We start from the raw sequence: 23,119 nt of genomic DNA, 5'->3' as shown, positions 1-23,119 counted from the left end.
GATAGTTTGAAAGGGGAAGAGCAGCCAGCCAAGGGTATGATCTCACGTGGACCAGCAATAAAGCTGCAAATTTCATGCTGGCCTTACATGTGTCTTGCACGTGGACTTGTTCTCATATGCTGGAGGTGTGTTTCACTGGCTGAGCAGGCAATTTCTGCTTCTGAGTACTGGAATACAGTAAAAAGTATTCTTTAAATATGTCTTGTTCCTGGACCTCCCCTGCCATGTCATCCTCTAGAATTCAGAGAGGAAAATACTGACTTTGTCTCCTTGCAGATCCAGAGAGACTCTTCACAACCTGTGACAAGCATGGAGTTGTGATAAGTTGTGAGAACAGCAAAGCAACCAAACTGTACTTTAAATGACACATCTAACTGCTTCTTAGTGGCAAAAGCCACAGTGAGATCCAGATGTGTTAGAAGTTTTCTGTGATGTGATGGACGTTTCTTGGCTAATCTGATCCAGGCATAGCCAGACTCCTTATATTTAAGTCTGGGAAGCACAGCTACAAATGATCCCTGCAGTGTGGAAGCATTAGGGTTTGCATATGGAAGATCTTGCTGCTGGCCAAGATACCATTACAATAACTAAAGTTCTGTAATGTGTGAAGTATAACACTGACTGCCACTAACAGCCCGTGAAACATACTGGCTGCATGACTGACTGTGTTGCTTTGTCAGCTTTTTGTTGCATTTCCAGGCCAGCCTGAGTCACTTGCTTTTTTTCTTCTTTCCCTGTTTAAAATTACGAGAAAAATCATTGCTATGGAACTGCAACTTCAGATTTACTTAGATGCATCTTTTAAAGGCCTATCAATTAAGCATAAAAAGAAAATTCTGCTGTTCTCCTGTTTTGTATATTTGACCTGCTGAAGAAAAGTGACTTACTGCTGGTGTAGTATCTCTTAAACCTGAAGTTACAGTAATCCTTGTGTATTTCTGAAAGCCTTGTTGGAAGAGGAACAGCATCAGAAAGTGTTAAGGGATAGGAAGTCTGAACTAGTGGTTAATTCCCTGAAGCCAACATATGCAGGATGTTTTTCCCTGTCACACGATAAATCCATTGCCTTGGCTAGTATCCAACCTCATTAGGTCAATGATTGGCCAGAGCTGATGCCTGAACATAGGCTGGCATGAAAGTATTGTGATGGCTGGAGGTGCTTGGGCCAGATCTTGTTCCTGCTTTGATCTCTTACTCACTGTTTAGCCCAAGAAAACCACTTTACTTTTCTACGTCTTTCCACTTTTGTGAGATGAGAAGACTGAGACTCCATAAGCTTGCACCTAGGGAAATGGGCAAAGAAAGAAGTGTGCTTTAGTGCCCCTCTCGCCTTTTCTTTAATGCCAGTCAGGAAAGAGTGTATTTCTTCAGCATGTGATGTAGTTACACACCCGTGTAGCCCTCCTTTTTCATTTCAGTTGGAATTATGTCCATTCTGCTATTTAACTAATTAGCAGTCCTTGGATGAATGAAAAATGCCTCCAGATTCCTCACATGCGGTCTGCTTATTCCAGGAATAATAGTTTCTTAGAGAAAAATCCAGTGTGGAACCTTTTTCTTACAAAGGAACTGGTTTAATTGATGTTTCTGTGCTGTCCCTCTTCTAAACAGTATTCCAAAAAAAACTTTAGCAGTTCATCTGAGGCAAGGAGCTTTACTAAACCCAGATGACCTCTGGTCCACGTGACTTCATTTGTTCCTCTCTTGGCTTTGATTTGGTTGTGGTTTTTATTTCTTCCTCTCCCCACCTTCCCTAAATGTCAGGCTGTGACATAAAATTGCATGCAAGCATTGGGAGCTCTGGAACAAGCTCCACGTATCTCTAAAATCTTTATCCCTCCGAATACCCCTATCACTTGCCCAGTGATTGTCCCCTTTCCCTTCCCAGTGGAAGTCTGACCTGTGATATACCTAATCGTGTCCCTTTTGATTTATAGCAATGCATGCACTAGCAATTGTAGCGTAGTCTGTGACTGGAGAATAACCTGCCTGCTCCTCTCCGATTTACTCAATAAATCATTAGTTAAATACTCATTGGTACAAGACAATTGGGAAGCAGGTGAGTCCTCTTAAAATCAGATCTATGGAAGCCAGAGTTTATTCTGTTAAAATTAAGTTGGTTTTAATCTGAAGCTTCTGAATTCAGACACATGGATATTTCTCATCAGTTTTTAAGGTCCTTTGGATTAGCTCACCTGGTTGGACTGTTTTCCTGTTGCTTTACCTGTGAATTACAGCTGCAGGCAAGATGGAGAGAGAAGCTCCAGCCCTAATGGGGAGTCTGCATTATCTGGAAAAAGGAACAGTCTAAGGGAGCAGGGAGCTCATTCTTCACAGTGTGCTTGTTTGGGCACACTGGACTGTGGTGTTATCACTGACCTCTTAGCTAATGACCAACATCTAGCTGACTGAGCTGCTTTCGCTTTACAGCTTTTGGGATGTTGTTTTCCAACATACTTCGTTACAAAACTGGCACGGTAACCTTCTAACCACAAGCATTGCATTCACAGTGATATTCCACTGAAAAGGAGCAAGAAAAAGAAAATCACAAGATGTTGGTCTGTCTGACAATACCAGACCAACTCAGAAATTGCAAATGATACATTTTCCAAAAGACGAAAATAGATCTTATGTACAAAACAAAACTGGGTGATGTTCTTCCATTTTTACTGGTTTTTTTCTCCCCCCCCCCCCCCCCCCCCCCCTTCTGAAGCTGCAGTAATAGCAATGTAAAGGATTTTCTTATAACTTTGAAAACTGTCTCCAGCTAACTTGCAATAGAAGTGAAGGTGGGAACTTTCCATCTACCTTGAGGAAGAACTTCAAACATTTTTTTTTTAAATGCCATTAAATTATAAGGTCATTTAAAAGCTGACCATATAAAAGGGTGCACATCTTTCTCTACTTAAGCAAGAAATAACAACATCCATCCTTCATGCACACAATAAAAAAAAAGGGCAAAGTTTTTTCAATAGTAGTTTTTGCAGCCCTTTGTTTTGTGTCAATTTTTGACATTATAGAAATGTTAAATTTTGTATTTGCCTAAAGAAAAGTTGAAAGTGACAATGTGGTTCGTAGCAGGACTTTGGTCGCAAAGTCAGGAGATCTGGGTTCTATCCCTGGCCTTGCAGTCTGCTATATGACACCAGCCAGGTCACTTCCACTTTCTGTGCTTCTCTTCCTCTCTTGCCTGATATCCGAGATTTTCTTTCACGTGGATGCTGGGGTGTCGGGCACAAAGGGAGCTGGAGCTTGGGCACTATCCCAGCACTTACTGCAAAGCAATAGAAGGTATTGCAGTGATCGTAATGCTGCTGCATGAGTCTTGGCTGACTTTTCATGCTTTTACAAAAAGTGTTGGATGTGCAGTTTTAGCAATGCGGTAATGTGGGCTATTGATACGGGGTTAAAGAAACTAGAAGTTTAACTTCTAATCTCCTTTAGCTGTGGAAAGTCCTGGAATGCTCCTGCCCTGTGTAACAGCACCCTGTTGTGATTTCTGGTGGGGGCGTATAGAAATATTAAAACCAATTTGGAATGTCTTGGGTATGAAGGAGTTGATATTGTCTAGCCATATTTAATTATGGCACCGGTCGCTTATTGATTAGCTGCTTGACTCTTGGTTCTGTCTCTTTATTGCAGCTGAAATGTCTTTTGACTGCTTGGGGACATAATTCTGTGGCACAGACCCCTGATATGAGTAATACTTCAGGTCTTTTGTGATCTGGATGAGCAGCATTCTGGGACTATTCTGCTAGCCCAAAAATATTTGGGGAGGAGTGGGAGGACAAATTAATTTCCAATAGCTTGTCTTGTTTCTTCTGTTCTCTTCATCCTGTCTCCTACCCTCTCTTTAATGCATCTTTTAAATATACCCCTATTCCTTGGCTGCGTAGCTGCTACAGTGCCTGAGCAACGGACAGTGACGCTTGATGTGGATGTGAATAACCGCACTGACCGTTTGGAGTGGTGCAGTTGTTATTACCATGGCAATTTCTCCCTGAATGCTGCCTTTGAAATCAAGTTACACTGGATGGCAGTGACTGCAGCTGTTCTTTTTGAGATGGTAAGAGTCCTTGTGTTCTGGGTGGCTGCAGCAATGCCCGTCTGGCCTCTGTATCCTTTAGACTACTGGGGACACTGTCATGGGAAGTATTAGGAGAGAGTGGGTTGGATCTGCCCTTATTTCCATAAGTAATTTTACTAGTGCTTGTTAGCATTGCTGCATCTGGTCATCATTTATCATGCTATCTATAGTCCTTCTGTCTGGAGGATAGTGTTCTGCTTTTAGTGGGTTTCATGCACAGTATGCAGAGATCAGTATAGGTCAAGGTGATAAATTTAAGTCCCCCTTAGGCAAATCTTAAGCCCTGAGCTGGGTCTTTGGAAAAGAATCTATTTCACATTGCATTCCTTCTATCCCCAAACCTGAAAACTTTAAATCTCAGTGGAATTGCTTTCATGACAGGGCTTTTCCAGGCAATGTGTTCTTCCTGTTCAGCAATACTTTTTAGCTTTTTTTTTTTAACTTGCTGAAAACATTTTGAATTGAAAATGCAAGTGGTTTGTGTCACTTCTTAATTTTAGATTTGTTTTCCCCTTTGTAGCTTCTGTAAAACTCAAATTATTTAACACCAGGTTTTACCCCACCCAGCCAGATAGCACTTGCTTTTGTTTAAAATCTATTGCACTGTTCCAGTAAAGCAGCAGTGCTTAGCCACTGATGATAAGTAGGCTGAATCAGTTCCTGAAAAATGTCCTATTTTAAAGTGCTTTCTGATCGATGTGGCACTTCAGAAAGGAAAGCCTGATGTCTTGTGCTTGTACTGCTTTGCTTACAAGGATGCTTGTGTGCTTGCCATGCAAAGCAAGCTGAGCCTGTGGAGAATTGAGCATGTCTGATCTATTCTCGGGGAATAAGTTGGTCCTATGCACGTAAGTGCCCTTCTTCAGTTTGGCATATGTTGTATGATTCATTGTTTGAATCTTTTCTCAGGTTCAGGGTTGGCATCGGAAAGCCACATCTTGTGGTTTCTTGCTAGTTCCAGTCTTGGAAGGCCCATTTGCTTTGCCCAGTTACTTATACGGAGACCCACTTCGAGCTCAGTTGTTCATCCCACTCAATGTTAGCTGCTTGTTGAAGGAGGGTAGTGAGCATTTGTTTGATGGTAAGAAATGTTCTTTGGTTTACCCCTTCGTATACTTTTCTGCAAGCAGGTCCCTTCTGGCATGTAGCTGATGTGAAGAACCTCATTTAGCAGACATGCATTAGCTGGATGAAGGGCCTGTTTCTACCTTTCAGCAGCCACCCTCAGACAGGTGGTGATCAGAGGAGGCTGTGCCGGCAGGCTAATCAGCATGCAACAGTGTTATGAAGTTGGCAGCAAGAAGTGCCAAGGCACAGGAAAGGTTGACTCCCCAGTGGTCTTTGTTGCCATAATGTTGCATACCCTTATAGAGCCTATATCAAGTAGTTATTGTTTGACATGATGCTATACTGTAAGTCTGTTTTGCTGGCAGACCGTGCCCACCGCTGCTCTGCATTTGTATCCTGCATATGTTTATTCTCCCCCTCAGTGAGATTAGGCTTTCATGACTGCCATCCTCTTTTTTTTTTTTTTTTTGTTGTTGCCATGGTTACATTCACGGTAAGAGTGTTTGCACATGAGATTAAGAGCTAGAAAGTGCAATCTCCTTCTCTGCAATGTGACCTCGCCTTTTTGAGTGATGCTGTTGTGGTAGGTCTCAGGTGGAAGCTCAAAGATCAGAGAACTCTGTCCCCATGGAGGGAGAAACAAAATTGCATCATGAGAAGGGACAATTAGCAAAAGGCTCTGTTTTAAAATGGTAAAGATGATGGTTTTCTTTATTTTCATTAATGTTTGACCCAGTGTCCAGGTGTAAATGTAGAACAATCAGTGACAAATCCATATGCTGTGAGGTCACCATAGCCGCCCTGACTTTGAACTAAGTATTTGCAGACCACTCTGTGGTGATATACAGCAGCCCACTCTCCTTCCTTGCCCCCTCCTGCACACCCCATTATGTTCCTCTCCATCTCAAGAGACACAAAAGCTAAATTCAGGGATGAATCTGCTACTGGAGTGTATAAGTCACGTCTCTAATAAGATGGCATTCAAGGGACAGCTGACAGAAAAAACGTGACTAAAAGAAATGGCTAGAAAAAAGTGCACAGAGGTCTTCTGAGGAAAACTGAAGTCTTGAAAAATAAAGAAATAAAGTGGCTTTACTAGGTAATTGTTACCTTTTTGTTTGTTTCAGGCTTCGAACCAGAAACATACTGGGACCGTATGCATCTCCTTCAGGAAGCAATAGCACACAGGTATGTACAGAGCAGAATGACTTGAAATGTTCATATCTATCTTGGTAATAATGTAGGATGAAGACCTGTGCTGAACAGTCACTCCTGAGTCGCATGGGTTCTGTGCCATCTGCCTCTCTGAAGTCTGCTTGCAGGTTATTAGACTAAAATATAACTAGAATGCCTGGAGGTGGTTCTGTGGGTACAAGGGGCAGGTAGATAGTGTTTCAGCCTGTCACTTATTAGCAAACCATACCCTCCTCATAGGGAGGGCGTTGCCTTTGGAAGGTGCCCTGTTTTTCTAAGTTAGCAGATAGACTGTAAATAGATTTCTTTCTGAGAAGGGACAGTTACTTCCTTCACGTGTACTTAACAGTCTTGAACTGGATGATGACCAATGATTGACAATAGCCAGGAGACTGGGATGGGAGCAGTACATAGGAGGTTGGGCCCAGTTTAAGAAGGAATTGTTGGAAACTTTGCATACTATCTAGCCTAACCCCTCTGTGTGCTTGAGCTGCCAGTTTGTTTCATGGTCTTGCTGCCAAGGTCTTTTTCATGACAGAGAGACTGCCTTTTGTAATGGACTTTAGCTTGGAAATAAGCTTTCATTAGCTTAGAAAGCAGGAGAGGAACAAGTATTCTACAAACAGCAAAGAACTGTCAGGTGAGCTGCTTGAAGTTCTGCGTGGAATATTGCCCAGCATGAAAAAAAGGATGTTACAGCTTGAAACATACCCAAGGAATGTCTGTCTTGACTATCACTCTTCCCCCATTGATGTGCAGCTGCCCCATTTTGTCAGAGACTGCTCAGTGCCCTCCCAAACTGAGCTACTGGTGCTCTTGTTTCTCTCACGAGTTAGGACAGAGGTCAGTGTGGAGTTACAAGCTTTCACACTGTGCCTAGCAGGGGTGGAGAATATTTGGAGAAGCTCAGCTCTCTTCATACCTTTTCCCCTTGCCTTCAGGCCATAAGAAGAGGGAGCCTTTGTGATAGTGGAAGGTTTTCCCTGGTGCTCCTGCCTTGGGCTGAAGGAATCCTAGCTGGAGTGGCTCTCTATCTTTTTTTTAATTCCCTGGTGTTTGTTTCTCCAGATTTGGATTTGTGCAAGATAAATACTCGGCCTCTGCATTCAACTTCCCAGCTGAGAACAAGCCCCAGTATATCCATGTCACAGGTGAGCAATACTTGGCAGGCTTTGGGGCAAGGAGGAGGCTATTATAAACAAAAGAACCATTTTACGTGCAGTTTGTGTTTTGTGTCAGTGATGTTGGTCTTCATTATGTCCCCAGTCAGATGACAAGTAGGTGTATCAGCCAACACAAACGGGAAAACTGGAAAGGCAGTATGAAAAGCACAAAGTGTTGCTGCTAATCAATGGCATTGGTTTGAAATCTTGCTTTATAGTGTCTCTGAAATTTTTCTTTCCAGGAGATGGAGAAATGAAAAAAAAAATAAAAAAAGGCAGAGCTTATTCCAAATGCAGTGTAAATAAATATGTATCTAGAAGCCAGAAGGAGATAAAGGTGTTGGGACAAGTCAGTGTTCTGTTCTCATGCTTAAGGTCAGTTGTAGATGCATCTCTACCCATGCACACTGTGTGGGAGATAGATAAAGTACTTAGGATCCACTTGCTGTCATTATTATTCTTCATAAATGGTGATGTATCCGCACTTCTAACTAAGCTCCATGCATGGCATATTAAAGTAAAATAACTTAGTATGTTCAGAGGGGTTGCTAAGACATGAGGAAGACAGCTTTTGGAAAACTGCAGAAGAGAATGGAAATTGATACAAAGTTAGAAAGATGGATCAGAGCCTACGTCTTTGCTTTGTTCCCTTCTACCAAGAGAAAGGCAAGACTAAGTGTGCTCTCTCCCAGTGTTGTAATTTGCAGGAAGAGGTAGCATGTAAAAGCGAAGGAGGAAAAGTGTATCGCATTTTATCTTGCTAAAAGGCAATTAAATGAAACTCAGTCCAGTTTCCGTTTCAGAATTCAGTGAGTCAGCTACCAGCTGTAGGGACTTAGGTCTGCCTAAGACTAAAGTCCTGTCTGTTTCCTCCAGGGACAGTGTTTTTGCAGCTACCATATTCCAAGCGGAAATTTTCTTGTGGGCAGCAGCGGCGCCGGCGCAACTCCACTAGCTCCACCAACCAGAACATGTTTTGTGAAGAACGCATTGGCTACAACTGGGCCTACAACACCATGCTGACGAAAACATGGCGGTCCAGTGCCACTGGGGATGAGAAGTTTGCTGATCGGTTGCTAAAAGACTTTACAGACTTCTGCTGGAACAAAGATAGCCGGCTTGTTTTGTTCTGGACTGATTGTCTAGATAAAATGCATGCTAGTGCTCCATGAAACAGGCTTGTATCTCTTAGGGAGACAGCTAGAAGCTTTACCTTGTGGCAAGGAAGTAGAGGTGAAGGATAACTGGAAAAGAGCCTCTCTGTTGGATTCATCTTGAGGCTCCAAGATGACCTGATCAATAATGCTGTTGATATTCAACAGAATTTGATTAAGCCCTTGGAAAAAGAATCTGAGCTCTTGGCTTGCCAATATCTATCACCTGACCTCAGCTTGGTTTCAAGTAGCTGCAGTCTTCGATTGCCAAAACTTCAGTTAGAGCAGAGGTAAAAGGAGGGAGAGTGCAAGTGGGTTTCAAGGGCAGTTAGATTCAGCACAGAGTGTGATGGTAGCAGCTTACAGTCATTGGAAATGATTGGTGCTGTTTGCATCTGATGTGCCTGACAGCAGCCTGCCTCTTTCCCTTTTGAGGTGTACCTGATTGTGTGAATATGTAAGATAAAATGTGAGACACACTTGTTAAATTTCATACATGTAAATAAGTAAAAATGCAGAAAATCAAGTGACCTGATGTTTTGTTGTAACTCCAGACAGCAGTACAGAATCGGGGAGTAAAGGAGAATAATTGCCAAAAGGAAATACTGCTGCTTATGTTCAGCATGATAATGAAATGCTCGAAGTTCAGTGGTGGGGCTTTGTCCTTTAAGCATCCAGGACTTTCTGTCTCCAGCTCTGGATCTAGAACAGTGTCATGCAGCAGGAGCAAGAAGCTAGTTACTGTCCTGCAAGGCCAGCATCCAAGCCTAAGGAGAACTCAAGGGCGACTGAACACGAGATGCTGCCGACTGGAGGAACAAGGAGGATTACGAGCAGATTTTTAGGATATGTCTGCATGCAGCAAAACGAAGATGCCTACGCTCAAGTATGTAGTCTTTGTCTTTGCAGAGAAAGCTTGCATATGGCGCATGGCCTGGGCATGAGCTAGTTATTTAAGTGTGGATTCAGGGCGGGTTCAGGACCTGCACCCGGGAGCGCTGTGCGTGGGGGGGCTGTTGACTCCTGCTGCGAGATCGTTACTATTGTTATCTGTCCTCGCTAAATTGAAGTCAGCAGAGGGCTGACACATTCACAGTGGTGTTCAGACCTGATTCAAGAAAAAAATCATTGCTGCTTCAGTTTTATCCCCTAAACTGAGTCTGGATGACTCATCTGTTATTAGACAGCACCCACCTAGAAAAGGTGGGTTTGAGCTGCATGCCTCTTCATTCAGTTCATCTCAGCGTGTCAAAATTACCAGTGCACGCCTGGTCCCTGTTAACATCTTCAAAAATACTCTCTACTATTGAAAGCAACTTGCTGCCTTCTATTCTACATCATTTTACTATGGAAGTAGCTGTGCAGGCAGCAGTTGCTTTGTCAAAGCAATTTAAGGGGGGGGGGGGGCGGGGGTGGCTTGCAGGGGCAGCCCTGCAACACCCCCCCCCCCGCCCCGTGCAAGGACCCGGAGGCCACCAGAGGCTCCGCACCTGCAAACCGGGATCGCTTTTAAGGCTGCAAAGCTCTTCCCTCCCTCCTTCCCTCCCCCGCAGGAGGCCCTGGACAAGGGTGAGGTTTCGGCTGGCTGCAGCACTGGCCTTGCGCTCCCAGGGTCCCGCAGCCCGGCCTTTCCCGGCGCAGGGGCGGGAGGGAGGGAAGGAAGGAGCCCCCGCCGCCCTCCTCCGGGGCCCGGCGGACACGTACCGGGGCCCGGCGCTTCGCCGCGGGAGGAAGGGGCCGGGGAGCCGGGGCGGGCTCCGGAGGGGACGGGGCTGCCGGGGGTGTCCGTGCTCCTCAACCTCGCAGGTATTTAACAGCTTTTCCTCCTTTTGTCCGGTGGGGCTGGAGTTGGCCCAGGGGTGGGGTGTCCCCGAGGGCATCGCGGCGGCCCCCTTTCCCCAGGAAAATGGGCGAAAAACAGTCCCGACGGTCATTTAAGTTACACTTTGCTGTAACTGCCGGCTGCTCCTGGCCTGTCCCATGCCATTTTGGAGAAAAAGCTCATTAATTTCACCTGAATGTCTCTGGGCTTCACGTTCTGGTAGTTTTAACCTGTAAGCAGAGGATGTAAAGCTTCGTGTTGTGATTTGGATATGGGGGTACCTGATCCGAACAGGAGCGGAGGGTCTGGAGGCACATGTGGGGGGGGTGGGCAGTGCTGGCAGCTCTGCAGCACCCCAGTGTCCCCAGCTGTGCACACAGACCGAAGCGGGGAAGACTGGGGCCAGCCCAGCGTGTGGGTCCCCACAGCAGCCCTCCTGCTTTGGCTGCCTCCTTCAGTCTCCAAGTTTTGGGGCAAGTTTAATGTGTCTTTTTGAGCTCAGTTTTCTCAACTACAAACCTGGTGTGGCTTTGGCCTTTCAGGGCTGCTTTAGGTCTGGTTTTATTTTAAGTGTTTTGAGGTCCTCAGGCTGCTTTTAACAGCACAGTGAATTTCTTTCCTTTAAACAAACAACAAAAAAGCATACCATAGAAGCTAAAAATAGGAGATAATAGTTTTTATCTAACCACAACTTTGTGCATTGCATAGAAGAAGCTTCCAACAGGACGTAAGGATGAAGCGGTTCATGGCCATGTTAAATAGGAATAAAAACAAGGACCCCCCACCTGCCAAGCTGCTGGATCTAGCAGGACAGCTTTGCCAGGACCTCCAGAGCTCATCTCCTAGTCTGGAGAAGCTGGTTGGGGCCATGATGGGATGCAAACACAAGATGTATTTTCTCACTAACATCCATGTTGTCCGAGCTTGCGTGTTCGTTCATATTCATAATGGGCAGCATGACACAGCCTGCAGACTCCTGGAGGTAGGGATGTGTTCTTTGTTTCTTCATGGAGACAAAAATCATTATTAGAAAAATAGTAGTTAGTGCAGAGGTACCTGAACTGCAGCACGTGGAGCATTTCCAGCTGGTGTACGGCTGTGGAAGGTGATATCTGTGTGTTGGTTGACCTGAAACACAGGATAAAGCCTTTGCTATAGGTGGTTACTATCAATCAGCCAAGGGGAAGAAGGTAATTGGGTGATTAGGGGGTTGGTTGTAGTTTGTGAAAGCAGGATTTTTGTTTTCTAGTGTGGTGGTTCTTGGAGTTTTTCACAAACTTAAGGCTCAGGACATAAAAGCCTTAGGGAGGCCAAGTTTAGAGGGCTTACCAGGATGGGAAGATATGAGGAAGGCTGGAGGGCACCACTCAAGGTGAGGGATTTTGGTCTCTAGATCTGGTAATGTAGCCCTTTTCACCAGGGGAAAAGAAGGAATTAGGCAGGCAACTCCCTGCGTACATTAGAGAAAGTACAGCGAGCCATATACTTGGATAATGCTACTAGCTTTGTCAAAGCAGTAAGAATCTCTGAGTAAGTTTCTAGTTCTTGAAGGTTTTCTCCTATTTTATAGGGAGCCTGACTGACTACCTGGAAAGAGTTTGCTTACATACTGTTTTGTTTTAGTATTGCAAGGCTGAAGAGAAGGAGGAGCTGGTGCAACTTTGGCATGAGATTCACTACCAGAGGGTTATGGAGAAACACCACACGGATTTTCTGACACCACTGCAGAAATTCCGTTGCAGGAAGAGGTACCATGGTGTGGGGAAATGGAAATTTTTTTCTCTGCTGTAGTTAGCAGATGCAGGGGCTGTTTTTGCATCTCAGGATGGCTGCTTCTTGGAGCTAGGTTTTTCTTGGCACTTTGACCACTTGTGGCAATGTGAGCAAATTCCCATGAATGTGAATGACTCTTTTTGGGTCCTTTTTAATCCTGTTTTCTTCCGTGTACAGGAATCCTCCGCCTGTTTCCCTTTGTCCTGAAGGTTTGAAGAATCGAAACTATTCAGATGAAGTACGTCAGCAACTGCGCAGGTTTGCTGCAGAGGTGACGACAAATCCAAACAAGAAACAGCGGGTAGGGATTTGCTACTTTCAGTCAAGTCTCTTAGTGACAGAAAAGCAGAACTCTGCGATCAGGGGTCTATAACTGGTTTCGTTCTAAATTCTTGCTTTCAGAAGCCCCAGTGAGGCTGCGATTTCCCATATTTGATCTTTTCCTAAAGGTTTCTTTAAAAAAATCTTCAAGTTCACGCTAAGTAATTTCACTTGCTTTGGACTAAAGATCAGGGGAAATAACTTCCTTACTGGGCTGTTAACCATTCTAATTATGTAGTGATTGAGCATAGGCAGCAAAACAGCCATCACTCAGAAGAGCTGTATTACAGTGATAAATAGTTCTGACTTGAATGAGTTATAGCCTGTACAAAATTGCAGTTTGCTTACCAGAATATATTTTGTACTGACGTATCACATTAAATTCACAGAGTTTGAAAATGCGATAGGCTGTGTTGATGTATGCATGTATCTACCTTATTTGGACAGGGACGTATTTGTAATGAAAGTGACACATGAACTAATTTAGTAATCCTTGTTGATTACTACCTTGCAAGTTGAAGGCTTCAGACTTTAAAGTCTGCCTCTGTGGTGCTCAATTTTTCTAACACCCTTCTTATATGAAGCAGAATGGCCTGGGGAATAGTTCTGCAATGTCAAGATGGTTTATTTCTTTCTTCACAAAGCAGCAACAACTTCCAAATTTTCATTTTAAAAAAACAATCTGAATTGGGAGCATAATGAGGTTGCATGATAAAAGGTCAGGATACAATGATCACTTATGCATTACTTTCCCAATACGTTCTTCACTTATGTGATCTATTATTTAACAGTTTAATACAGCAGAAATTTTTCTGTGAACGTGATACAGATGTTTATACTGCTTACAGTTTGTGAAAACTATTTAATGTGGTAAATGCATTAGTGTCATGTTAGTGATGTGAAGCTGTCGTTCTGTGGGAAGAGCATGCTTTGGTGAGGTTTTACATTTAAATATGGCAATATAAAATAGCAGTATATGGTTTCCTTTAGCAAACAAATTGACTAGGGGAGCAGGGTTGAATGTGTTTTCCAACAGCTCTTCTGAGTTTATAAATTGGTCTCGATGAGATCCACATAGACTTATCGGAGACCTAGTGAACAAATGTCCTTGGGTTTGAAAGCTCTTTTGCTGGGCTGCTTTTGGAACTGAAGGGAAAAGCCTGATTATTCGGATGTGGTTTATTCTTTTTCCATTGATCTCTCCCTACACCTGGTTTTGCAGGAAGGATTGGCTCGGGACATGAACCTGCAGCCAACTCAGGTCTATAATTGGTTTGCAAATTATCGACGACGTCAAAAATCCTGCCTCCCTCGTACAGAAAAGCTCAACAGCTCATGTCCTGAGAGGGCTTTGACTTACCACACAAAGGAGCAGCAGGATAAAGGATCCTACATTTCACAAACTGAAGGTTTGTTTCTTCCTAATGGGCTTAGGGTGTGATCCAGAAAGCTGAAAAACAATTTTAAATTCCCTCAGGAAGGGAAGGATACTCCTTCTCCAGAACAGCGTCTATATGCTGATGGACCGAGTGGACACTGGAGGACTCTACTTCAGTGGAGTGCCTCATTGTTTGGCTAGAGGCTATCACTCTATCAAAGGAGCAAACATTTATAATGCCTGTGCAAGGACAGGTGAAAAGAGATGCCCATCTCAGAAGGGGCACCAAATGAAAGCAAGTACATGGGAGGCAGCAGGTTTTAGCTCTCAGATTCTGGTATCAGGGCAGTACTCCGGTAAAACCCAGTATTTCCATGACCCTTCACAGAATCTTGACCAAACTTCAGTCACGAGGAATAAGAGGGTCTTGCTACATTTGGCAAATTAGACTTGTTTCATTGCTTTTTGGAGTAACTAGTGTTCCTTCACCTGCCCGGCCTGCACCTTTCAGATGGATCTTGTGTAGGCATCGGCTCTGAGCAAGTGGAGATAACCCTTGTGCCCTGTGACCCAGGGTGGGAGCAGTCAGCTGCAGATCTGGATAAGCCTCCTGAAGGAACTTATTTAAAGATGCTGGAATCCAGGTGATGTATGAAAAGGTCTTTAAAGGGACAGTTCAGAGATGAAGCAACCTTTAAACTTGTTCATGGAACTGACTTTCATGTCAGTTCCCAGGGGACATCACTTAGGAGTTGTGACTCCATAGATGGGAATGGTCCATGCCCAGCATCAGGCAGTCGGAGCATCTAGCAGTTCACCTCCCAGCTGTCAAGGGCAGGATTCGAAGATTTAGCTGGGGGCATCCTCCCTCTTTGTAAAGCAGTATGTCTGGCTGATTTGTTTTCTCCATCATTACAGCTTTATGCAGAGCAGTGAGCTGTATGAAGGAAGGACCACTCACAACACTGAACAACCTGTAGCTTTTTACACTGAGGCTGTGCTGGAACCAGGAACCTGCTTTAACTCTGCTGTCCTGCAGCCCAGAGAAGTAGCGAGCAGTTCTGATGCCAGCCCCCAGCTGGATAACTTTGTCCTGTGCTCTTGTGGGTCCCTTAGCTTCCCAGATGAACGGCTGGCCATGTGGCAGGCCCCTTGCAGCGCCAGAGGAGTCTCTGGCTCGATGTGGACCCCAAGTATAGAAGGTTAGTAAAACTGCACCCAGATCGTTGACCTTAAGAGTTTTCAAGCTTCTCTTGCCTTTGTTGTAAATACTCTTGCTCACTTACGTGGCTTTCCAATGTCATGACAAATGGGAGCAGGGCTTATCTTGAGCTCTGGAGTTCTGCTCCCATAGTAGCTCAATGAAGAAAACCTGTTGATTTAAGGCGTTGAAACGGACATTCTTACTCTTTTGCTTAAACAGTAACTGCTTCCGTAAGATAGTACTTTTCCAGCAAGGTGGATTCCTTTTAGCATTTCCATTGGAAGATTCCCTTCAGGTGTTGTGTGCTCACCTTGTCAATTTGCAAGCTTTTGGGTTTTTAAATGCCTGTCATTCTTAAGAGATTGCCTGAGCAGAGGCTGGGAACTTTTTAACTGTGACATGGTGCTTGTCTTCAGCAACACATTCTCAGTTTCCTTCCTCCTTCCTGCTATTCTTTCTCTCTCCTCTGTTTCCTTCCTGTCCAGTCTTGTTCAGCATTCCCACCATCTCTTTTCTTCTCCCTGTTCTTCAGAATAGCCTTGATAGGATACCTAAGTGATGTCCACCTGCTTTTGCTGTAGGTCCACAGAACAAAGTGCTGTGACTGCCACTCACCCAGCCGCTGGTGAACGTGGAGCAAGGAGGGGAGGAATAGCTAGGTCAGAGGTTGGGGTCATGTTATCTGTAATTGTCTTTAATACGAGCATTTATTTCAGCAGGTATCAGAGCTCCCTTGAGCAGAGTCCCTCAAGGTGGCTGTATTGAGGCCAGTTCAGGAAGACTCAGTCAGCAGTCAGATTTAGAGGTTGAAAGCTTCATCCTTAGAGAAGGACAGCTAGGGACCCTGGAATCTATTCTTCCCCACAGGTAAAGTAGTGGAAAGCACTGGGCTTCTTAAAGGCAGGAATAACAGTGATGCTGTGGATCTAGCCTTGTCCTGATCCCTGCGTTGAAGAGGGTTGCAGAAAGAGTGTAGTGATGCATCTCATTCCAGGGGCCTGACTCTCCTTGTGTCCATCATATTTTGCAGATATTTATATCTGTGCAGTGGAAATAGGAAAAGCTGTATAAATGTATATGTGTTTTACAGTGGTGGCACAACGGAGATTCGGGGCCAGCCTCATCAGAAAAGATATGAACCCCTCTCTTTAAAGCAGGTTTAGCTTCTAAGCTATTTGCCCATTTTTCTTTTTGGCAGAAAATCATATCCTGTACTGATCCAGTGAGAGCTGATGCTGTGGGCTGGGTTGGTAGGGCCCATACTTAATCCTAAAATAGTTTTTGTAGCTTCATAACCTCATGACAAGATTATTCCATAGTGCAAGCTTTCCAAATTGGAAGAAAGACAGGCACTGTTCTGTCTTTCTGTTTTCCACCTGTAACAAATGTTTCAGGCTGCAGGTTTTCTCTGGGACTTGAGATAAATTCACAGAATGCAAAACAACAAAAATCTGTGCCATCTTCTGTATGTTATACAACTTCCATAATGTTACATAAAAATAAAAACTGCCAAACAGACATTACGAAGTTCCTTTAATTTACTGATCTGCAAGACAGAGCAGGAGCACTAGCCCCATTTCATAACCCTTCTGCTTGATACTGTCAATAATACGTCAGAGGCAGGTAGAAGCAGTTTTATTCCCACTTTATAGATGAGGAAGCAGAGGCACAGACAGGCTTTGTGGCTTGTCAAGCAACAAGGGAAGGCAGTGATTCACTGGAGATAAAGATCAGTGGGTTTTCACCTCCCAGTTCCCTGCTAAAAACATTTCTGCCTTTTACCCCTGTTTCCCAGTTGGCTTGGTGCCTACAGTTCTTCACATTCGTGTCAGACTCCTCGCTCTGAATCGCTGGGGAGAACCCAGGTCTGGGCATTGTAAACCCACCTCAGTCTGTGTTTTAGGATTCACAGTTTTAAACAGTGGCTAAAGGTCATGAAAGATCAATGAGGCTTGCTGGCAATATTTTGGCTGGATTTAAAATTGTATGTTCTGACTCTAGAGTGAGCTCATGTTTATTTTTAAAATATGTTCCGCCAGTAGCAGAAATCTATGGTGAATGTCTCCTTGTTGGGTATGTCAGTTGTGCCAGGAATCCACACACCCTTTATCGTATTCCTGGCAGGGGCAGGACTTGCTCCTTCTTTGACACCTTCTGGTGAGGATATAGTTATTTGAACTCTATTCATAAACCCTGTTTAGTGGCCTGGTCCAGCTCCCCCCAAAACCTTGAACTCCCCAAAATACCATGAATGCTATGGAACATCGATCTCTTTAGAAATGAGTGATGCTTAGGCTGCAATTTCATCTAGGCCCTTTTTGCAATTTCTCTCTAGAGAGCTGGGAGACCTTGTGTGGATAGTCTTGGGTAAGATCACTGCTCAGTGAATGGCAATGAATGAGGATCACTTTTGTTATCAGGCAGAGCCCTCTAGCAGAGTTACCGGATTAGAGAGAAGTATGGTGTCACCAGAGTCATCTTTAGCAGTAATGTTGCAATGAGCATCAGTCATCTGGGAATGAGTGTTGCTATCCTGGAAAGAGAGGGCAGTGAAGTTATCCCCGCTTTACAGATAAGAGTAAAGCACAGAGAAGGAAATTATTTAGCCAAGGTCACCCACCTGGAGTGGACTTAGTGTTATGCTTTCACTGCCCTGCCAGCACCTGTGACTCCCTGCTTTGTAAGTGCAGAGGTAGAGCTGCAAGTCAGACAAAGGACCCTTAATCTGCTTGTCTCATTTTTAAAGGTGCCTACTTGGAAAGGACTTGGCCTGAAAGCTTATTAGAACAATTCCTGTTGATTTCTTTAATGGGCTTTTTACAGTCGGTCCTATGCATTTGGGCTGTATCCAAACCTCTTATGATCTACAGGACTGCGAGGTGGGAGTGTGAGGGGGAACCGGGCTGGAAGCTGACTGTCTCCATCTGCTCCTGCTGCCTGACAGGAGAATTTGATCCAGCTAGCGAACTGGAAGTCCCTGTGGACACCAAACAGATGCTCGCTTTTACAGATAGTGGTGGTGTATCCTCCTCACTCCTCGAGTTGGGACAGGTGGAACGTAGCCCAGCTAATGGTTCATGCAGAATATAACTCTCTCATGCTTCCCATTTCAAACAGAAAAGCACACTGAACTCTATGGAGCAAGACAGACTGCATTTGTGAGCCAGCATATTGATTTAGAAAACATCAGTGCTGAGATGTTCATTGCAGCTTACCGCTTCTGCCTGCATTTTTGGGATTCCAGCTTGGAGTGCTAGGAATCTTCCTGCTTGTTAGGCTCTCCCCTCTGGATAACCCAGCACCCTGACACTGGCAGACAGCAAGTTCAAAACGCACGAGGCTACTTTTTGGCATGTAGCCTAATTAAATCGCAGAATTTTTTGCTAAGGGCATTGTGTCTGTCAGTGTAAGTGGGCTATGAAAAAGGATGAGACAAATTCTTGGGGGGCAGGGGGTTGAATCCATTTGTCGTTAGTACATGTAATTGCCTGAATGCAGTCTCCAGCAGAGGAGTCCCAAGACTGATTGCTGGAACCTGGAGGGTATTCCAAGGAAGGGCAACTTGACCACTTGCCTTGTTTCTTGTACTTTTTTCCTATGCTCTGTTACTTGGCACCTTTGGTCTGGGCCTGTGTGGCCCTTCATACCCTGGGCTGTTCTGGGTGCGGTATGGACAGTGTTGCTGGAGTATAGATACTTTTGAGTTGGTGATAAAGGGAGAGAACATCCCACTGTCAAGTACCCAGTGTCTCCTACTTGACCCAGTGCCCGCAGACTATGACCTCTTTCGGGATGTTGGCAGAGCCCCGAAGGGAGGTGCAGACGGGGAAGCTATGTCCCCAGAGTCTTGACTGGCGGCCTTGAAAAGCTATAATAGAATCGTAGCCAATGTTGTGGCTATGTCTAAAGCCACATGTTTATCTGTTTTGACTCTTAAGATCTGTGTTTTTTAAAATATGTTCCAGGAGAGACACATTTTGGTAGACTTCTCCTTGTTTATGGAGAGTGTCCTGAGGGCATAAGGAAAGTTGCAAATCGAGATGTCATTCCTCTATACTGCTCCTGGTCAGGCTAGTCCTCCCAGGGCAGAATCTGTATATTCAGGCCATAACAATTTGGAGAAATGGGGCAGGTTTGTAGACAGCTTAACGGAACTCTGCTGAAAGAATAGTCTTGCCAACAGCCCCTCTTGTCCTGCTGCAAAACATTACAGTAAGTAGTGAGTAGAGCATAAATACAAATGCATTTGTATATCATATTTTCTTCCAGTTCCTGTCAGACTGTGTTTGGCAAGCCTCAGTGCCCACCTGTTTCTGCACCCTGCATGGAACAAAGCCAAGCCTTGGGACAAAGCCAGGTAAAAGAACACACCTAATGTTCAGAGAAAGGAGCTCAGCCCTATACACACTATCCAGCTGTAGCTCTCACACAGGAGATGTCAAATCTCACATCGTATGTAGTATGAAACATGTCTGATCTAAGCAGAATCCAGTTCAGAGCAAACTGAGCATTCCCTGGGTAGCATCCAGCAGATGCTAGGAGGAGAGGTGTTTTTGTTGTTTTTTCCACTTGGATTGCTTATCAGACCCTGATTTTACTAAATGTGTCATTGAAATGATAGCCAAAGCAACCTGTGCAGATCCAAAGTGTCATTTAGATTTTGAGCAATGGAGGACTCACCTAGCATTGTGGAAAGAAGATGACAGGAAAATCGCTGCTTGAGGGTCCTCCCCTCTGAGGGGTTCTGCAGAATTTGAGTCTACTCTCTCAGACATCTTAAAATCTTTCATGTAATTTTCATTTCCAAGTCTGTGTTATTGCTGAGGAAAAGGGATTTTGCACTGTTCCGAGATGGCTGATAGCAGAGCAGTGTTATTATAGGAAATGATAAAAGAAGTTACTCCCGTGATCTGGATGCAGCCAGCATGCCTTCTCATGGTGATTTTAAGGCAGTAGAGAATAGAAGTTAGAAATCTGGTGCTTTCAAGGGGGTGGGAGCACATCTGTGAATTAAATGTTACTTAAAAATAGGACCCAAGAAAGCCCTCTCTAAACTGTACCTTGAGCTATTTTTTGGCTTCACATGTGTTGGTCTACTGATCAGTTATCCATTTGTGTTTCTCTTGCAGTGTAAGCTGCTGGGGAAAACCTTTTTAAGAGATTTTTAAAAGCAGGAGACCATATCTGCTGGCCTCATTATAGGAAGCGGCTGCAGCTCTGAGGGCAGTAACAGAACCTCTTTTGAGCCTTTGAAAGCATCAATATAAAGATCTGTATCTTGGAAAGTGGCCTTATTACCAGCCATAATGTGAGCCAGATGAGCAGGAAAGCTTTGGGCATTAATAATGAATGAGCCTTTTCTAAGATTTCCAGAGCATGCAGTCTCTGTAGCTAGGGTTTTCATCTTGCTGTTTTGCATTCTTGCACTGATTTTGCAATGGTATAGAAACATGACACTCAGTGCAATGTGGGCTGGGGAGCAAGATACCATGTGATGCCTGCAGATGTCAAAAGGGGACATCTTCAAATGTTTGTAATAATTACTCGGTTCAGGAATTCAGAAAAGCAATTCTTGCATATTTTAATGTGCACTGTAGGAAAGGGAAGAGCTGGAATGGGTAAATGATCTTACAGCATTCTACAGACTTCCTGGGCACTCTTTTTCTTGCTGAATCAACTTGCCCTAGGCTTGTTGCAGGAATATGCAGATGTTTGGTTCCTATGTGTGAACCACAGGGGTCCAGATGTACACTTCCTTTTGTCCACACATGACTTTCAATTTGCTTTTCGTAGGTAATGCATCCCAGCAGAGCCAAAATGAGAGAAAAACAAAACAAGCAAACAAACAAACAAAAGTTAATTCATTTTGGAGACATTTCTTTCTCTCCCTGAACAGAGCTCCCTCCTTCAGGTGATCACTCCCTTCTTAATTATTTCATTCTGGTCTTACCCTCTGTTTTACTTGCTTTTATAGGAGCCAATGCCTTGGGCAAAGGGAAGGGAATTGCTCTTCTCTGAATTACTAAGAGTTGAATTGTGCACTAATTGTGCTTGTAATTTTTACACCCACGTCCTGAACTTAGAGGGGAACAAGGACTTTGTCACTTCATGCACACAGCCCTCACCACTAACATTTCCTCCCATCGCACAGTCTTGTGCCACTGCATGTCTGCCCAAAGGAGCTCTTCCACTGTGAGCAACGGCATCATTAAAGATCGTATGTGGTGAAGCTTTGATTCATTCCTGTGTCTTTCAGGTCCTGGAGGATCCAGTTGCTGACCCGTTATCCAGCGACACGTTCTGGGCAGCATGGCTGCTCTTTGAATTCTCAGCTGGTGGACGAATGTGACCTGCCTGCAGAGATGCTCAATGTGGTCTGCACTTCTCCAGGAAACACCCCATCCTTTCCTTTTTTTTTTTTTCTTTTTTTTTTTTTTTTTAAATGAATGAGGGGTTTGACATGGAGGTGAATAGAGAGAGTGAGGTAGAAGGATGAAGACTTTTTCTAATGGTTACAAAGTTTGCTTTAGTTACAGTTGTATTAAGGATTTTGCAAAGGATAGAAGAAACCAAAGGTGCATTGTGGATTGTAGGTTTTTACTGGAGCAGTCTGAAGCTGCACTGTAGATGCTAAAAATAGCAAGTCACTGGTTCTGTGGCAGTTACATATTTCTACCCATAGCACTGGTCAGCTCTGAGTCTTTCATTACATCATGAAGGTAAATGAAGCTCCTGTACTCAAAAAGAGTAAAATTTAGTTACATTGCCTAGTGGTTGGATATTAGTTAACTTTTTCTCAGGCCTGGAAAATAGGGTCTTGGCTAAGTGCTGGTAAATACTGCTATTTCTTATCCCTGCATTTCTGTTGTACTGCTAGGTGTAACTTCTGGAGCATCCCATACTCCGTAGTGCCACAGATGACGTGAACTGGAGCATGGCAGAATTTTCAGTGCTAAAGTCAATGTTCTTGCAGGACTGGGGGACAGCATATCAGTGTTGTCAGTATTTAATACTACCTGCAACTCAGATTGCCTGGGAAAGAAGGATGAATGGAGGAGGTGGGAGCTGCTGAACCCTCTTGATCCATTTTCAGTCCCCAGACCTAGATGGACTGAAACTGCCAAGGCAATTGTGTCACCCTTCAGGTGGTCTGCAGCAGTCTGACAGCAGGCAGCAGCAGGCGAGCACATCCTATTCAGACGAGTGCCCTGCAAAGCAGTGTGAGTTGTGCAGACTCTGTTTCCTACACGCTGTAGGAAGTGTGGGGCTAATACTGTGTTTGGCTGAAGGCTGCTTACTCCGCGGGGGTAAGCAGTTTCACTGCAGCTCTCCTGGAGAGCATGCGCAACTCTGTTCCTTTTGCCCAGTACTTTTCCTTACTTAACCCAGCCTCAAGGCTGCCTGTTACACTCCTTCATCTCACACTGCTCAGGGATCAGGAGCCCTGTTTCCTTTCTCTTGGAGACTAAAAAGCAGAATTGCGTATGAGAGCACTGGGGCATGAGTAGCAAAGCAGACCCTTGATGCAGGTTTAAAACTAATGCTTCAAGTCATTGGGCAGTCTTCTGGGTATTTTCCCTAAGTATTACTGCTGTTTTTAAAATCTGTATTGCAAAAGGGGTAATCCTTGCCTGAACTCCAGCCCTGATATACATGCAGTAGTTGTCTCCAGTACCTTTTGTAATAAAGTTAGCAAATAAAGGTTATGAATGACTCTTTCTCCAAGGTTCATTTTTCAAGGTAAGGGTGTGATTATTCACACGTGGTATTTAATTATATATTAAAACCCTAGCACCAGCTGTCCTGGGCACACTTGTGTGTGTTGAGACCCAGATACTTCCTTTGTTTTGGTGGATCTCACACGGAAGGCCATTTTCTTGTTGTCAGAGGTTTTGTGTTCAAAATGGCAACGTTTGGAAGGGTTATGCATACATTCACACTTTCGTTTTCTTCAG

At 44.3% G+C, this 23,119-nt stretch overlaps 2 protein-coding genes across 24 annotated transcripts in view; both read left to right on the top strand.

Annotated features, from left to right (window-relative positions):
* The window catches only part of DEPDC5 (DEP domain containing 5, GATOR1 subcomplex subunit), a 48,318-nt gene extending 39,126 nt beyond the window's left edge, over window positions 1-9,192 (top strand). For 14 of the 18 annotated variants that reach the window (XM_052795714.1, XM_052795711.1, XM_052795710.1 and 11 more), the window contains 5 exons: window positions 3,897-4,066; window positions 4,997-5,168; window positions 6,283-6,343; window positions 7,418-7,500; window positions 8,389-9,192. In XM_052795714.1, coding sequence (XP_052651674.1) covers window positions 3,897-4,066; window positions 4,997-5,168; window positions 6,283-6,343; window positions 7,418-7,500; window positions 8,389-8,684 — 782 coding nt within the window. In that variant the 3' untranslated portion in view covers window positions 8,685-9,192. Of the gene's footprint in view, window positions 1-276; window positions 2,060-3,896; window positions 4,067-4,996; window positions 5,169-6,282; window positions 6,344-7,417; window positions 7,501-8,388 lie in introns of those variants that run through there. The other 4 variants (XR_008236499.1, XR_008236498.1, XR_008236497.1 and 1 more) reach the window with 4 other exon arrangements.
* Window positions 9,193-9,313: 121 nt separating this feature from the next.
* ANHX (anomalous homeobox) lies at window positions 9,314-22,884 on the top strand. Of its 6 annotated transcripts, XM_052795727.1 has the most exons (10): window positions 9,421-9,552; window positions 10,220-10,472; window positions 11,197-11,470; window positions 12,112-12,236; window positions 12,439-12,562; window positions 13,805-13,991; window positions 14,472-14,604; window positions 14,879-15,162; window positions 19,434-19,521; window positions 21,421-22,884. In XM_052795727.1, the coding sequence occupies exons 3-10, from the start codon at window positions 11,222-11,224 to the stop codon at window positions 21,608-21,610; spliced, it is 1,380 nt and encodes a 459-aa protein (XP_052651687.1). In that variant the 5' UTR covers window positions 9,421-9,552; window positions 10,220-10,472; window positions 11,197-11,221; the 3' UTR covers window positions 21,611-22,884. The 6 variants fall into 6 exon arrangements, with proteins under 6 accessions (XP_052651689.1, XP_052651686.1, XP_052651690.1 ...); XM_052795726.1 differs by lacking the exon at window positions 10,220-10,472 and having other exon boundaries at window positions 9,393-9,552; XM_052795730.1 differs by lacking the exons at window positions 10,220-10,472; window positions 21,421-22,884 and adding an exon at window positions 20,958-21,067 and having other exon boundaries at window positions 9,393-9,552.
* The last annotated feature ends 235 nt before the right edge of the window (window positions 22,885-23,119 follow it).

Source organism: Harpia harpyja, chromosome 9 (assembly GCF_026419915.1).
Source record: "Harpia harpyja isolate bHarHar1 chromosome 9, bHarHar1 primary haplotype, whole genome shotgun sequence".
In the NCBI taxonomy this organism is placed as follows: domain Eukaryota; kingdom Metazoa; phylum Chordata; class Aves; order Accipitriformes; family Accipitridae; genus Harpia; species Harpia harpyja.
The sequence above is the reverse complement of the archived record's forward strand: the minus strand, read 5'-3'. Positions and strand labels throughout refer to the sequence as shown.